The sequence below is a fragment of the Natator depressus genome, chromosome 8 (genome assembly GCF_965152275.1).
Source record: "Natator depressus isolate rNatDep1 chromosome 8, rNatDep2.hap1, whole genome shotgun sequence".
NCBI classification, from domain to species: Eukaryota; Metazoa; Chordata; order Testudines; family Cheloniidae; genus Natator; species Natator depressus.
This window is the reverse complement of record NC_134241.1, coordinates 102,423,508-102,439,183: the sequence shown is the minus strand read 5'-3', so window position 1 is coordinate 102,439,183 and position 15,676 is coordinate 102,423,508. Positions and strand designations below refer to the sequence as shown.

General features: G+C 42.4%; 1 protein-coding gene across 7 annotated transcripts in view; it reads left to right on the top strand.

Moving 5' to 3' along the window:
- Positions 1 to 15,676, top strand: part of MAST2 (microtubule associated serine/threonine kinase 2) — a 379,580-nt gene that overhangs the window by 346,923 nt on the left and 16,981 nt on the right. For all 7 annotated transcript variants that reach the window (XM_074961832.1, XM_074961828.1, XM_074961827.1 and 4 more), the window contains 8 exons: positions 2,674 to 2,812; positions 4,508 to 4,640; positions 5,655 to 5,820; positions 6,864 to 6,965; positions 8,576 to 8,698; positions 10,570 to 10,679; positions 13,060 to 13,211; positions 14,281 to 14,588. In XM_074961832.1, the coding sequence (XP_074817933.1) occupies positions 2,674 to 2,812; positions 4,508 to 4,640; positions 5,655 to 5,820; positions 6,864 to 6,965; positions 8,576 to 8,698; positions 10,570 to 10,679; positions 13,060 to 13,211; positions 14,281 to 14,588 (1,233 nt within the window). The remainder of the gene's footprint in view (positions 1 to 2,673; positions 2,813 to 4,507; positions 4,641 to 5,654; positions 5,821 to 6,863; positions 6,966 to 8,575; positions 8,699 to 10,569; positions 10,680 to 13,059; positions 13,212 to 14,280; positions 14,589 to 15,676) is intronic.

The window sequence follows — 15,676 nt, the reverse complement described above, 5'->3', positions numbered from 1 at the left end:
GAGTGGCAGTAATTATTGTATATATAGTGCCTTTCATGCTGTATTATCACCGAGTGCTTTACAGATTGAGTCTTTAGGATCACCCACCATTGCCCTCTAGGATCGAATGTTGCAGCCAAAATAGGCTTAGATTGTGTTCTCAAGATGTCACCTTGGTAGACCTTTCACATAATGGGTCTGCCCATGCCTACACAGAAGAGGGTCTGAGCCACCTCCACAATACTGTTTGTTCCTAAGCACTATGAAGGGTGATCCATGGGTCTGAACTTCATATGGTGGGGAGGGAGTGGAGATTGTCTGGACCACATTGCAGAGATGGGTCAGAAAAGTCAGTCCAGCCTGGAGCTGTGATACCTTGCCTGGGGAAATGCCCACTCTGTGGGTCCCAGTGGGAGCTGCAGCTAACATAGCTTGGCTGCAGTGGATCTGTGCCAACACAGAGCCATATGCGGGAAGCTTCTGGGGAGCTAGAGCCAGTGTGGAGGTCTCTGCAGGGGAATGGCTGCAGAGACACTTGAACAGGGAGCTCTCCTGTGGGTACTACCATTGGAGGGGATGATCTGGCCCATGATTTGGTTAGTATTAAGGTTAAAAAGATCCAGAACAGAAATGCTAAGGTCTAGTCAAGCAGCGGAGCGTTTGTACAATAACAGGAAGCTGATGAAGAACAACCGGCGGTGGGGGGTTGGGATAGGGTGTCCCGAGGGGAAGTCAAGGGACAGGGGGCGGAGGTTCTGGGGCAGTCAGGAGTCGGGGAACAGTGGGGGGTTGGATAGGGTGTGGGAGTCCTAGAGGGCCTGTCGGGGAGGGGGTGGATAGGTCCAGGGGGCAGTCAGGGGCCAGGGAGCAGGGGGGGTTGGATAGGGGGTGGGATGCCGGGGCGGGGAGAGTGGTTTGGGGCAGGGGATCCTGGGAGGGGGCAGTCAGGGGACAAGGAGCGGGGGGGGTTGGATGGGTCTGGGGTTTTGAGGGGGGGCAAGAAGTGGGAGGGAGCGGATAGTGGGCAGGGGCAGGCTGTTTGGGGAGGCACAGCCTTTCCTCCCTGGCCTTCCATACCGTTTTGTACCCTGATGTGGCCCTGTGACAGGTGTCGGTGGGTCCTCCGAGCCTCTAGGGGCGATGGAGAGCTATGGTCTCCGTGGCAGGCCTCAGCCACACCTTCCGGGCGTTGGGGAATTAGTGGGGAAGGTGTGCCTGCCGGCCGGCGTCACTAGCACACCCCTCAGGCCGGGGAGCGCCGGCACGAGTCAGTAGCGCGCCCCTCAGGCCGGGAGCGCCGGGGTAGGGGAACGCAGGCCCACCCAACTCCACTGCGTTCCAGCCCAGGGCCCTGACAGTGGCGGGAGGCGAAAGTCCCACCGCTGGGTCAGCGGGGCAGTCCGCGCCCGCTGACCAAACACACCCACCCCAAGGTGTAGTTCGGCCCCTGGGCTACTTCCTACCCGGTCTCTTAGGCGGGTCGCTCCGGTCCCTCCATCTCCTCCGGGTATTCCGCTGCGGGCCACTCCGGTCCCTCCATCTCGTCCGGGTATTCCGCTGCGGGCCGCTCCCCCTCGGTATCGGACTCACGCTGGCCCGGGCTGCAGTCAGGCCCCTCCAGGCCTTCCTCCCGGTCAGGCTCCTCCTTGCCCAGGGCTTCGCCTGGGTTAGCAGCAGGATCGCGAGGGAGCAGCCTGTCTGTCTCCCTCCCTGGTGCTCTCTTCACTGGGCAGAGGGCCCTGCCCTTTGTACTTCCTGTCCCACCCTTCCCCTTCCGGGGATTGGCGGAAGCTTGGCCTGGCCCCGACCACTCAGGCTGAAAGGGTGGCTCTTTACCCTCTGGTTCGGAGGGGAGCCACCATGGCTCCCTACAGGCCCTTGGGCCGAAAAGTTTGCCCACCCCTGTACTATAGCCACAAAGGCTGGCTGAGTGTAAACTATACTTCCTTCCCAGATTACTTTCCAACCTGGAAGATGAATTTATACAATCATTGAGCCAAATCCTGCTTGCTTTTCTCAATAAATAGTTGTATGGAAGCCAGCTGGACTGCTCCCCTAGGAAGGCAAGAAGACCCTTATCTGTGCTCCCTAAAGTGGAGAGAGCATTTCTCAGTAGTCTCCGAATCAAGGTTGACAAACCCAGACTCCCTGAATCCTAGCAAGTTCAGCTTAGTCCTCCTCCTTTCCAAGGCTGATAAATTTAATTCTGTGGACTTTCCTTTCCTGTGGTACCTCAGATGAAGCCATAGAAACGTTGTCATTGTTCACTATCCACAGACTTCAATGGCATCATACTGCTTTGTAAAGAGCTGGAATTTGCCAAAATGTCATTGACAAAAGTGTCCCCTGTCCCATGCTGTTGTGAGACGTGCTATGTATCCCTTGTCTGGCTGGTTACTGCCCTTCTGTGCAGAAGAGCAACTTGTATGGTTTGTGACATGCATTTAGATCTCGACAGGCATAACAGAAACTATAGAGATTTAAATTACAGCAAATAAAAAAGGCATTATGGAAATTAAAATTATTTTCTAAACTGTTTCAGAATACAGGACCAAGGGTAAGAACCTTCAATGTAGATAGAGATGTAATTTAAGGAGGCAGAAATTCTACCAATCTAATTTTGAGGTGTTGCTGCTACTGTAGCTTAGTATTCATATGTCATTTCAATGTGCTATGTTTGTAATTTATTTCTAGGAGGAGATTGTGCCACACTCCTAAAGAATATTGGAGCCCTACCAGTCGATATGGCCAGGATGTATTTTGCAGAGACAGTGCTGGCGCTGGAGTACCTACACAATTATGGCATTGTCCACCGTGACCTAAAACCTGACAAGTATGTTTTGAACCTTTCAGGTTCATATATGTAGTTGTAGATCTCCGTGATAAAAGTATAATTACCAAGGAAAGCATTGGATGTTATAGACAAATAGCCCGTCTTGTCTCATTTATTTAGTCTTGAAAAGACTAAGTTTATAATGTTTTTTTTTTTGATAGGTTCAACTTCTTGTTTTCGGTTGTCAATCTGTGCTAACATCATTAAAGAGTAATTCGCCCCGCCATGATGCACATTAATAAGCATTCATAGATTCCAAGGCCAGAAGGGACCATTGTGATCATCTAGTCTGACCTCCTGAATAGCACAGGCCAGAGAACTCCCCCAAAATAACTCCTAGAGCAGAGCTTTTAGAAAAAACATCCAGTCTTGATTTAAAAATTGTGAGTGATGGAAAATCCACCGCGACCCTTGGTAAATTGTTCCAATGATTAATTACTCTCACGGTTAAAAAATTACGCCTTATTTCCAGACTGAATTTATCTAGCTTCAACTTCTCACCATTGGATCATGTTATACCTTTCTATGATAGACTGAAGAGCCCACTATTAAATATCTGTTCCCCATGTAGGTACTTATAGACTGTAATCAAGTCACCCCATAACCTTCTCTTTGTTAAGTTAAATAGATTGAGCTCCTATAAAGCAGGTTTTCTAGTCCTTTGATCATTCTCATGGCTCTTTTCTGAACCCTCTCCAATTTATCAACATCCTTCTTGAATTGTGGGCACCAGAACTGGACCCAGTGTTCCAGCAGTCGTCGCTCCAGTGCCAAATACAGAAATGAAGTAACCTCTCTACTCCTACTTGAGAATCCCGTTTATGCATCCCAGGATCTCATTAGCCCTTTTGGCCATGGCGTCATGCTTGGGAGCTCATGTTCAGCTGATTATCCACCATGACCCTCAATTCTTTTTCAGAGTCCCTGCTTCCCAGAACATGTCCTGAATTTAACTCAGTAATCACTTGTATGTTCTAAGCTGTTCCTATGGCATATTTAGAAGGTGCATCGAAAACAAACAGATCTCTCTGCCCTGTTTCAGCAAAAAAAACTCTCAAATCCTAACAGCAGGTATGAAAGTTGACAAAAACCCATCGTTTTAAGGATGTTGGATTGAAAGCCAGAACAGCATTTAATCTTGAGTCTTATTAGAGCAGTTAAGCATGGAAAGAATGACCTCTTACAATAACATTCTATTCAAATGAGAGGGAGAAGTTCGATGAGGTAATATCTTTTATTGGACCTACTTCTGTTGGTGGAAAGGAAAAGCTTTCTAGCTACAAAGAGCTTCCTCTGCTCTCTGGAGCTGTCTGTAGTGATCAGAGGTTTGTAATAGGGGATGACGTTTTGTTTCTTGACTCTGCTCAGAAAATGTCGCTGTTCAGTCTGGCTCCCTTCTTCATGTTGTGAAGTTTCCATTCAGACCAATATGGCTACAGCACTGCAAACATTCTATTCAAAGGTCTGTCTGAACCCTGTTATTGCATTAGTCCAGTCTGAAAGCAGTCTGATTTCCCAGCCATCTTGGTCTTGTTCATGATGTTCAGTTGCATATAAGTGGGGAAATGCACAGGATCACCAAGCACCATATATCTATCAGACATTGTGCTAGATAATGCAATAACGTTACATTGTGATTGCTTTCTGAAACTATAGCAGTGAATACTGAATTACTTTCTTTCCTCTTTTTCCCAGTCTTCTGATAACATCCATGGGTCACATTAAACTAACAGATTTCGGACTCTCTAAAATTGGGCTAATGAGTCTCACAACTAATCTGTATGAGGGACACATTGAGAAAGATGCAAGAGAGTTCCTGGATAAGCAGGTAAGCTGCAAAATGTTTTTCTAAAAAATTACAGCTTTGAATCAGTGAATCTCCACAGCATTTCGCAGACTTTTCTTTTTCAGTGTATAGACTGAGAGTGTTTAATGCTGTTTGCAAAAAGAAAAGATTTTGTGACCTGAAATTGCAGACAGAGGTAACTTGATGATCATGGTTCAGATAGACTCACCACTGTATGGGGAGTGATGTAAGTGCTGAATACAGTTAAACTAATGAAACTATAAACTTAAAAGCTGAACCTGCAATTATCTCCTTGAAGGTGCATGCTCCTAGATGTATGGGTTGGGGCCCTTTGTGACAGAATCAAAGGATTTGTAGAATTCCCTGACACTGTGGTGTGTGTTGAATGATGAAGAGGCGAGACTTGAATCACAAGGTTTTCATATGATTCTGCACAAATAATGTTCTTTAGCAGAATTTTACCTTCATTTTTGAAAAGATGCACTTTTAGCCCTTAGTTTGGGATTTCAAAGTTCTGTTCTAAATTGCACCGAAGCCATGTGTGGAAAATTGGGCAATTCATATAAATGCTGAATATTGACAGCTTTGACAGGTTATGCAAGTTTATCTAGTCTGACTGTCACTAACTGTGGAATATTTCCATGTGGCAAGGGATGTGTTAATGACAAAAATCACTACCTGCTCCAGCTGAGGCAGTGGAAAAAGAATTAGGTAGAAGGAAGCTGGCTTCCAAAAATGGTAGTCACTCTCTTACCACTTCAAAAGTTATTTCTCCTCCCTTGGTATCCTGCTGTTACTTGATTTATCTCGTTAGACTGACCTAACACTTGGTAAAGCAACCCACATCCTTTCTTGTATTTATACCTGCTCCTGTATCTTTTACTTCATACATCCGATGAAATGGTTTCTAGCTCACGAAAGCTTATGCTCAAATAAATTTGTTAGTCTCTAAGGTGCCCAAGAACTCCTCTTTTTTTTTTTTTTTTTTTTTTTTTTTGTAAATTAACAGTTTCCTTTCTGTCTGTCCATCTTCAGGTATGTGGGACTCCAGAATACATTGCCCCGGAAGTGATCTTGCGACAGGGTTATGGAAAGCCTGTGGATTGGTGGGCCATGGGAGTTATCCTGTATGAGTTTTTAGTTGGCTGTGTCCCTTTCTTTGGTGACACACCAGAAGAACTGTTTGGACAAGTAATCAGTGGTATGTTTATTTATTCTGTCTCTGGAGGGGTTACCTTTAGCGGTTCACTATGAGAGAGTATGAAAAAATTGAAATCTGCTGTAATTTAGTGAAAGGCTACATAAGAAGCAAAGTTAATTGTTCAGTATTAGAATTAGTTTGATACTCCCTTTTTGGTAAATCACTACAGTTGTTAAAACATCTTAACTTGCTTAACATACACCAAATGTCATCTGTATATATGTATGTAAACTCTGTCAATATGCATAGTGCAGGGAGAAATCCAGCTTATAAAAAAAATTAGTGATGTGGGGAGTGGAAAGAGATGTGTTTGCATTTGAAAAGAGCAAGCCGATTAGCAGGCCAAGATTCTATTTTGTTGTTGGTTATCCCGTGTAGACACAAAGGATAGGGCTCATTAGTCAATTGCTACGCAAATGTAATAAAAATAACTTATAAAAAGCAACAAGGTACATCAGTAAACACTGTTGTATTAAATACCTTCATGCCTTGGGTAGTGAAAGTTTTTGTCCTTTGGCCCATGGTTAGAGCTGGGCAAATGCTGTAGAAAATTGATTGATTCTGTTTTTGTTAATTGATTTGCTTGTGTTCACTTTCCATGAGTATTCAAGTGAAAAGGATTACTCTCAAATGTTCACCGAAACAGTGAATTTTAAGCAAATATTTGTGGAAAGTGAGTTTCAGGATTTGCAAGAAGCAAGAGCTAAAATTGATTGATAAAATTGTTACCCAAAATGTGTAGGCATGAGATACAGCTGCACCATAGTAATTCTTTGTCTTGCCATAAAAGCTCATTATTTCATATGTATTAAGGTTCTTACAGTTTTGTTCCAACAATTACTGTTTGCACTGACAGCAGCTATGGTTAATATTGAATTTAGATGCATTTTGGAAAATGTCAGTGCTTGAATTATATTAAGTACTCATGCGGCTGAATGCAAACCCATTCAAATAACACTCTGCTACAGCCTACTACTTTCTATTGTATAAAAATGTTTGTGGATTTCGTGACTTGCCTTTTTCAAATTGCTTTATCTCCTTAGATGAAATTGCCTGGCCAGAAGGGGATGATGCATTACCACCAGATGCACAGGACCTCACATCTAAACTTCTCTGTCAAAACCCTCTGGAAAGACTGGGAACAGGTACAGGCATATTCTTGCAAAAAAGACTAACCCGAAGCAATAAAAGAAGCTGCAGTGCCAATGGGAGTTGCTACACTGTTGTGAAATGCTGCCTTTGTGCTGTGAAATAGTATGCACTGCGTTTAGTGGTGGTCTCACAACTTTCTGTCCCTGGGGGATAGCGTGATCAGAATCAGTGAGAAATCTGCATGTGTCAGAAAAATGCCATTGTTTTGGGGGGTTAAAGAAGAAAAGGTGTCTGCTCACCAATCTGACTCACTGTACATAGGTCACAGCATAACCTCACTTGACAGCCTTTTTGACGGTTCCAGTTCGGGCTTTGTCAGGGATTTGTGTCTCAATCGGAAAATTGTTTAAACAGATTTTGCGTGAAATTCTCTTTGGCAAGGAGATGTTGATGAGCACTTGTGAGTGTAACAAAATTACTACTTTTCCCCTTAGTAGTGCGCACACTGCTGTGTAATTCCCTAAAATCCAAGAACCTGAAGTTTCCTGGGAAAAGTAAAGTGCTTAAGACTATCTGTAAGCAATGTATGGTGAGATTTAAGCCTTTGCAATTTAGGACTTTCCCTTTTAAGATTTTAGGGAACCATTGATGTATTCAGCTAACTTCCACATGACACTCCAGTCTCAATAATTCCTGCCTGACCTGCAGCCTCATGGCGCAGTTCCTCTTTTTCACTAACTTTTTGGGTTTGGTTTGGTTTGGTTTCGCATTTCATTTCAAATTCGTAATTCAGTTTATATGTAGCCTTTAGAAAATGCAAATACAGAACAATTTCAAAGTGTACGCTTGCTGGCTGGGTGGCTCAAGAATCAGTCATGTGAAATAAAGCCTTTCATATCGAGAGAGAGCACCAGCTCAAATCCAGACCCCACAGGTGGTAGATGAGTCATCGCCACCTTAAGGGTGTTGTGTTTTGTTATATGTAAAATGCATAGATGGGTTTATTTCCATTGCTGGTGGACAGATTCTGTACCACTAAAACTGCCACCACAGTGGGCGTCTTTGCTCTCAGCCAACAAACCTTATTTTTCTTTTCTCATACCAGGCCTTTTCTGTGGACAAATCTGATACCTTTTATGAGCAGTGTTTTCATTTAAAATGTCCACATCCCAGCAGGCAAATGATCTTTTCAGATTTTTTCTTTCTCCGTGTTCAAGCCCCAGAGTTTAACAACAAAGATCGTGATTCAAGAAGATATTTTTAAACACATGCCTAATTTTAATACTTTTGAATTCAATGGAACTACTCATATCTTTAAGTGCCTTGCAGAATCAGGGTCAAAAACAGTGCACATACACTTGATGTGAATAAGATCACATTTAAAGGTTTTTCATTAATTTGTTCTCACTCTTGAGACTTACACTGCAGAACTATACTGGAGATGCTGCTTTCCAGCCAATGTAGGCATGTGTTGTGCTTAAATTAAGAGGGTGTAAATCGTGCAGTTTTTATCTGTTATCACAACATTGGCAAAGAACCCAAGTTTAGTTTCCTGTGATTCTCAGAAAATACGTTTTAGATGCGTGTACTTCCGTATTTTCTCCTTTGCCTTGAGAATTTTTTGACACGTGAGAGCAATGTTAGAAAAATGCTCTCCTTTCAGGTAGTGCCTTTGAGGTGAAACAGCACCGGTTCTTTAAAGATCTGGACTGGAATGGATTACTTCGACAGAAAGCAGAATTTATTCCACAGCTGGAATCTGAGGATGACACTAGCTACTTTGACAGTAAGGAAGAAGTGCTTCTGACTCAGCCTGAGTTGTATCATCTTTAATGTGGGCCATATTTCTTATGTATAGTTAATTTATATTTTGTCAATTGCTTAATGAAAATCATTATCACCAGCTTAATAAAATATATTTGATTGATATTCTGTAAAAAGTACTATATTGAGTCCCAAGAGAGGAGTTTGTTTGGAACTGAATCAGAATTGCATGAAAATTATTCCATGCTTCGTTGGTATTGGTGGCCTAGTTATATCCCATTTTCGGCCACAGTGTTCTCAGAAGAGCCCTGGAAATTCTTTACTTCATTAAAGGAGGTATTTAGCTGTGTGTAATTTTTTTTTTTTTTTTTTTTTTTGTCGTCCTCCCTTCTTTTTGTTCACATGAACATCACTGTGCTGGGTTATGTTAAAATGATTGCTGTGATCAAGCACATCAGATGCGATGACTCTTCCAGTCCATGTGCATGTTTCCACGCTACAGTTTTTGGGTGATATTAGTTTTTAACTCGTATTTAACTCATACGTTGGAAGGAAAAATCCTTTGACGTTGTAAAGGAATTATTACAATAATGTTCACAGTGAGAGAGACCTCACTGTGGTGATGCTGGTTGAAATACTGTAGTTAGGTAGAGCTTGGCTCTCTAGTGCAGTGGGGTGATCATGTTAGACCTCTAGTGCTTTGGTTCTGGGACAGTGATGGTGGGATACAGTGCAGGGACACTGAGCTCAATCCCCGTGGGTAGAAGTGCCTTTTTATTTTCTAGCAATCCCCAGCTGACAAGCTCTGCGGACAGCAACAAATGTCCAAGCATGCTTAGCTGGATAGAGGGGATGCCATGGCATGAGTCTCTGCTGGGGAGAATTCTCATGTCATAAAGGATCTTTATATGGTCATTGGAAAACTGAGATGGCATTCCTATCATAAGCACTACTACTTTACCAAGGTTTATAACTCCTGAAAGAAATCCTTTCTGGCTGATGCAATGCAGCAAATGTGGCTCAGCGTGGGGATCTTTTTTTTTTTTTTTTTGCCAAATTATAAAAATTTATATTGGGCTGGTTTAGAATTGTATGATCGCAGAGCTCAAAAATATTTTGGGGGGCATTTTAGATGTTTTCACTCAAAAATAGCTATGTTTAGACTTCCTTAAAAAATTGGCAATTGCCTAGTAATCACTTGCAGTTGTAGGTGGAAGAAGAGGAATAGTTTTTAAGTAAATGTATTACAAAATGAAGGCTTGCACATATCCAGAATGAACTTTGCACAATGCTAAATCCACTAAATTGGAAATAACAAGACAGAGTAAACTGCATTCCCATTTCCTTTAATAGGACTGTTTGTGTTAGTAAGCACTAAGCTTAGTATGAAGTGAGCTGTAACTCACGAAAGCTTATGCTCTAATAAATTTGTTAGTCTCTAAGGTGCCACAAGTCCTCCTTTTCTTAGAATTCATGGTTTCCAGAATCTATATTTTATATATATATATATATATATATATATATATATATAATTCTATATGCTCTGCTGAGGATCAGTCAGTTTTACAGTGTAATATATCTGAGGTGTTATAAACACTAAACAAACAAGAATAGAGTGTAGTACATGTTTAAAGGAATAGGAAGAGCAAAATGGTGTGTATATTTGAAGTCTATTTGCACACATGCACAGCTTTACTGAAGATATTCTTCATGATCAAAAATACTCAAAGGTCTACAACAGGCAACCTTTGCAGCTAGACAAATAGGAATTGCTATGTGCAAACTGATCCTGTGAGCATCAGTTTCTGTTTGACGTACTTTCTAGAAAGTACAAAGGGCATGGGCTTTCTAGGTGCTGGTTAATTATACTGCAGTTTGTGTCCTTGTTCATAGCTCGTTCTGAACGGTACCAGCACCTAGATTCAGAAGAAGACGAAGACACAAATGATGATGATCATGTAGAAATTAGGCAGTTCTCATCTTGCTCACCACGGTTCACTAAGGTAAGGGCATATCGGTTTGTTTAAAATCATATTCTTATTTAGATTTTTCTGTTAGTCATGAGTTGCCCTTTAAAAAAAACAATGTTCAGATAACATGAAGGGGCCACATAGTCTTTATCACTCATTGAATTTAGGCATTTTAGACAAAAAGGACAGTGCACCATGGTTTGTGTCAGCTGTCTGTACTGCAGTAGTTTATCTTCAATAATGGACTCTGTACACATGGTAGTACTGCAACGTTGATCCTAGGTTGCCCTGAAATAACAGGTGGGGTTCAAGAGGTCTCAAAATAGGTCTCCTATTGATATTCAATAAAAACCCAAGTCCATTTTGTGAGGGGCTCCACATGCGGTCCAAATGCTGTTCCATCATGAATGTAAACAGACCTGAACTTGTTCTAAACACACAGACCTCTTCCTTCCTTCCTTCCTTGGTGGGCCTGTTCAACAAAAAAACTTCAAAAACAGACTCCAACGAGAGACTGCTGAATTGGAATTAGTTTGCAAACTGGATACAATTAACTTAGGCTTGAACAAAGACTGGGAGTGGATGGGTCATTACACAAAGTAAAACTATTTCCCCATGTTTATTCCCCTCCCCCTGCTGTTCCTCAGACGTTCTTGTCAACTGCTGGAAATGGCCCACCTTGATTATCACTACAAAAGGTCGTCCGTTCCCCCCCTCCCCCCCCCCCAGCTCTCCTGCTGGTAATAGCGCACCTTACCTGATCGCTCTCCTTACAGTCTGTATGGTAACACCCATTGTTTCATGTTCTCTGTGTATATAAATCTCCCCACTGTATTTTCCACTGCATGCATCTGATGAAGTGGGCTTTAGCCCACGAAAGCTTATGCTCAGATAAATTTGTTAGTCTCTAAGGTGCCACAAGTCCTCCTTTTCTTTTTGCGGATACAGACTAACACGGCTGCTACTCTGAAACCATACAGTACCCCTGTATCATAGCATCATAGAAATGTAGGGCTGGAAGAGACCTCGAGAAGTTATCACGTCCAGCACCATGCACTGAGGCAGGACCAAGTAAAGTTAGACCACCCCTGGCAGGTTTTTGTTCAACCTGTTCTTAAAAACCTCCAGTGATGTGGATTCCCTTGGAAGCCTGTTCCAAAACTTAATTACCCTTGTAGTTAGAACATTTTTCTTAATAGCTAACCTAAATCTTCCTTGCTGCAGATAAAGCCCATTACTACTTGTCCTACCTTCAGTAGACATGGAGAATAGTTTATCACTGTCCTCTTTATAACAGTGAAAGAGAGTATCTCACTGCCCTATTTGAAAGTGCCTTGAGGGTTGTAATGTTATCCAGTCTTCTCTGTGGACCTGGTTCAGGTATCACAATGGTTTTAACTAGCATTAACTTCAGTGGGGTTGCTTCTGGTTTACACCACTATAGGTAAGACTAAAATTGGACCTGAGAATTAGTTGGGACCTTGAACAGGTTTTTACAAATCCATAAGTCTTGATTTCTTTTTCCACCATATCCCTCTGTTATGAACACCAATTAATCTGTTTGGCTGCAACTTCTGTTCAGTATTTTTGACACAAGCAGAGAAAGTCCACTGCAATACATTTATGTTTAAATTTAGAAAATGCTACATCATCTGTAGAATGGGAAGAATAAAAAGCTCTTTATATTTTGAAAAGTTTGTCTGACAATTTAGCCAAATAAATTAATAATTTTCTTGTTGATGTGCTGAATTTTCAATAACAGCATTTTTATTAATCTCTTCTTATGAAAATCAGGTCCACAATCAAATACAGTTTTAAAAGTTGTAAAAGGGTTTTTTTTTGGTTAATTGTTTAATTATTTAAAATATCACTGTACAGCAGAGAAATGCACATTGGTTGAGCTGTGAGCAGCACGGAAAATTCCATAAAGAGGGCGAGACTCTTGTTTGAAAAGGTTTAGTAAACTTGGGGCAATGTTGATAGAATCACAATAATGAAATGAGGTCAGCAGCAGGATGCTAATGGCAGAATTGAGTTTGTGATGTCAAGATCTAGATGTCAGCCTTGAGCCTTCAGTGCTTTGTGGAGCCTGTTTAAGCAACTTCTTTAAAATTTTCATATAAAAATGGCCTTTGTAGCATCACAACCGAATATCTGAGTGCAGGTATTACAGCAGAAGGACATATCTGACAGTTCCAAATCTTGCCTCTTCCCTTCTCCCCGGTGTACGTTGCCTGAGCATATCACATCTGTGTTGGTCCTGCATTAGCTAATCAGAGAACATTGCCAAGTTCAGGTTTTAAACCAAGCTTCCATTCTGGGAGAGAAATACCTTTTGATTAGATAAGGACTTGCAGGACTGTTTACTGCATGCTTCGTACAGATGGAACTTAAGTGCTTTTGCTATATGCAGGTGTACAGCAGTATGGAACGTCTTTCCATCCATGAAGAGAGGAAAACACCACCAACTAAGCGCAGTCTCAGTGAGGAAAAAGATGATCGGCTAGACAGCCTCAGTGGTCTGAAAAGTCGGGACCGCAGCTGGGTGATTGGCTCTCCTGAAATGTGAGTTTATTAGACTTGTACTTTTTATTTAACCACAAAGAAGGCTTTTTTCCCCGTCTACATTGACATCAGAAACTCTTACAGCTGCAATTCAGTGTAAAATCTGTGTACTACTTAAAAGCATCTCGTTAAGTTCTAACATTATGTAAGCTTACAGCAAATATTTAAAATAAAGCAAAAGGTATTCTGCTCGTAAGCAAAGCTTCCTTCCTGAGAATGGAGTCTGACATGGGCCTGAACCAAAATTCCCAATCCAAACATCTCTGAACCTCCAGGGGTTCAAAATCTAGTTCTCCCCACATTCTCTCCTGCCACAAATTAGAAAAATATTGGTCTTTCCACAGTGCTGAATACAAGAAATAATTGGGTCCTGTCATCTCTGTTAGCAAAATGTAATAATACTCAGAAAATAGAAATCCAGCACGCCTCCCTTGTGCCCAGAATGATTGGAATAATTGTTGGATTCAGCTTCATGGAGAAAATAACTACACAAGTTATAGAATGGGGGATCATACGCTAAAACATGGTGTCATATGGATGCATTTAATGTGGTTGTGATCTAGAATGTCTTTCCTACACCTTTACTAAGAACACTTGATAGATTACATGTGTAACTAATATAAACTGATCCTGCTAAAAGTTATAAAAATAAGTCTAAAAAAGAAAAAAGAGCAGGTAAAAGCATAAGATGATAGGTACAAGTGTTTGCATTTCTTTGCCCTGTTATTGGTAATAACGATTGTTGTAATAATTTGTGTCGCTTTCATTGCATTGTATTTTGTTTGATTTTGTACTTATCTTAAAAAGTTAATAAGGGAAAATAATCCAGATCTGAATTTTGCAAATACCCATAACTTTTAATGATCCAAACAACAAACCTAAACCCAAGCCTCCTCCCTAGCTCACCTCCCAAGTACCCAAATTGGGAGGCTTGAACCTGGAATCATATTGTTTTGGCTTGAGTTTGCTCATTATTTCTGTGCTTGTATACCAGTAACAATCACTTGTCCTTCGGCGTTATGAATTATCACAGCCCAACCCAGTGACCTGGTCATGCTTTTTCTCTCAGACTGCGTAAGCGCTTGTCCGTGTCTGAATCCTCACACACAGAGAGTGACTCCAGTCCGCCTCTTACTGTTCGGCGGCGTTGTTCGGGGCTTCTCGACATGCCCCGGTTCGCCATCTCAGCTGAGGAAGAAGGACTTGCCCCCAAAAAGCAACAGCCCGATGGAACATTACTATCTACAGTACAGTCGCGCGAGGGGCTCCCCCTGCCAATTCCAGAACAACCTGTGGAGCGAGAGCTGCACTTAGATGAGGATGGGCCAACAACACCCTCGTCAACCATCAGCAACATCAGCAGCTCAACCCTGACAGGTATGCACCTGGTGGGATGGGATCACTGCCATCGAGAAGTTGAGAGGAGGTTGAGACTGAGAACCAGTGGAGTAGGGGGAAGCAGATGATGGAATAGGTAAGACAGATCGTACAAGGAGCCAGAGTGTGTGGGAGAGAACTGGGACTGAGGGGAAAACAAGGAACAGCTGGTGGGGAGGGGATTGAGATGGAGAGTAAAGAGGAATGAGACTGGGTCAGGGCAAGGAGACGGAGACTGGGACTGGGATGAGAAGCCGGAGAAGTGGAGACTGAGATTGGCTAGGGTGCGGAGAATGGGACTGGGACAAGGAGCCAGGGAGGGGAAGAGACAGGACAGGGACTGGTTGGAGGGGACAGGGCAGAATGGGTCAAACTTAGAGGAAATAGGCAGAAGAGTCTGTGCCCACTAGAGAACACTCCCTTCCAGAGCCTAGAATGTAACCAAGAATTCTCAGTCTCACCACTCCTCTGTTGTGAGCAAATATCTTTGAAATCCACTGGCAAAGTGTCCCATACCCCTCTAATGGTGATCCACACAGAGGATGACAACCTACTACTGCTATCAGTTACTGCGTTAGCTCAAGTAACAGAGGTCTGTGCAGTGGATCTAAAGGTACCAACCCTGCTGATGACCCTTGGGGCTGTTAATATGATGTCACAAGATGGAGTTTGTTTTTTCAGCTTGCTTTATTAAAAACCTTGGAAATTACCTACCAAAAAACTGTTAAAAGAACATTGTTAAGGTTGCAAAGTCAAGCACTCAAAAGATAGAAAATTGCAGAATTAAGATTGCCTGTGCAACCTTAATTTGGCTCCCTTGTGCGTTTGCATTATAACAGTCTTTAATTACATGATCACATACTGTATTTTCCACAGGGCCCCTGCCTCATACAGTGCACAGGACAGACCTGCTATGGGGATGAATCAGGGTTGTGTAGTGAAGGAGACTATTGTCTATAGACCCCTGCTTCGTTTGTTGCAGAAGCTGGAAGGTGTGGAGTGAATGAGGCAGAGAACTGCAGGAAGAGAAAAAACAGTATCATGGTCATAGATGAATGCTCCCCTGGAAAACTTGATTTTATCCCTGC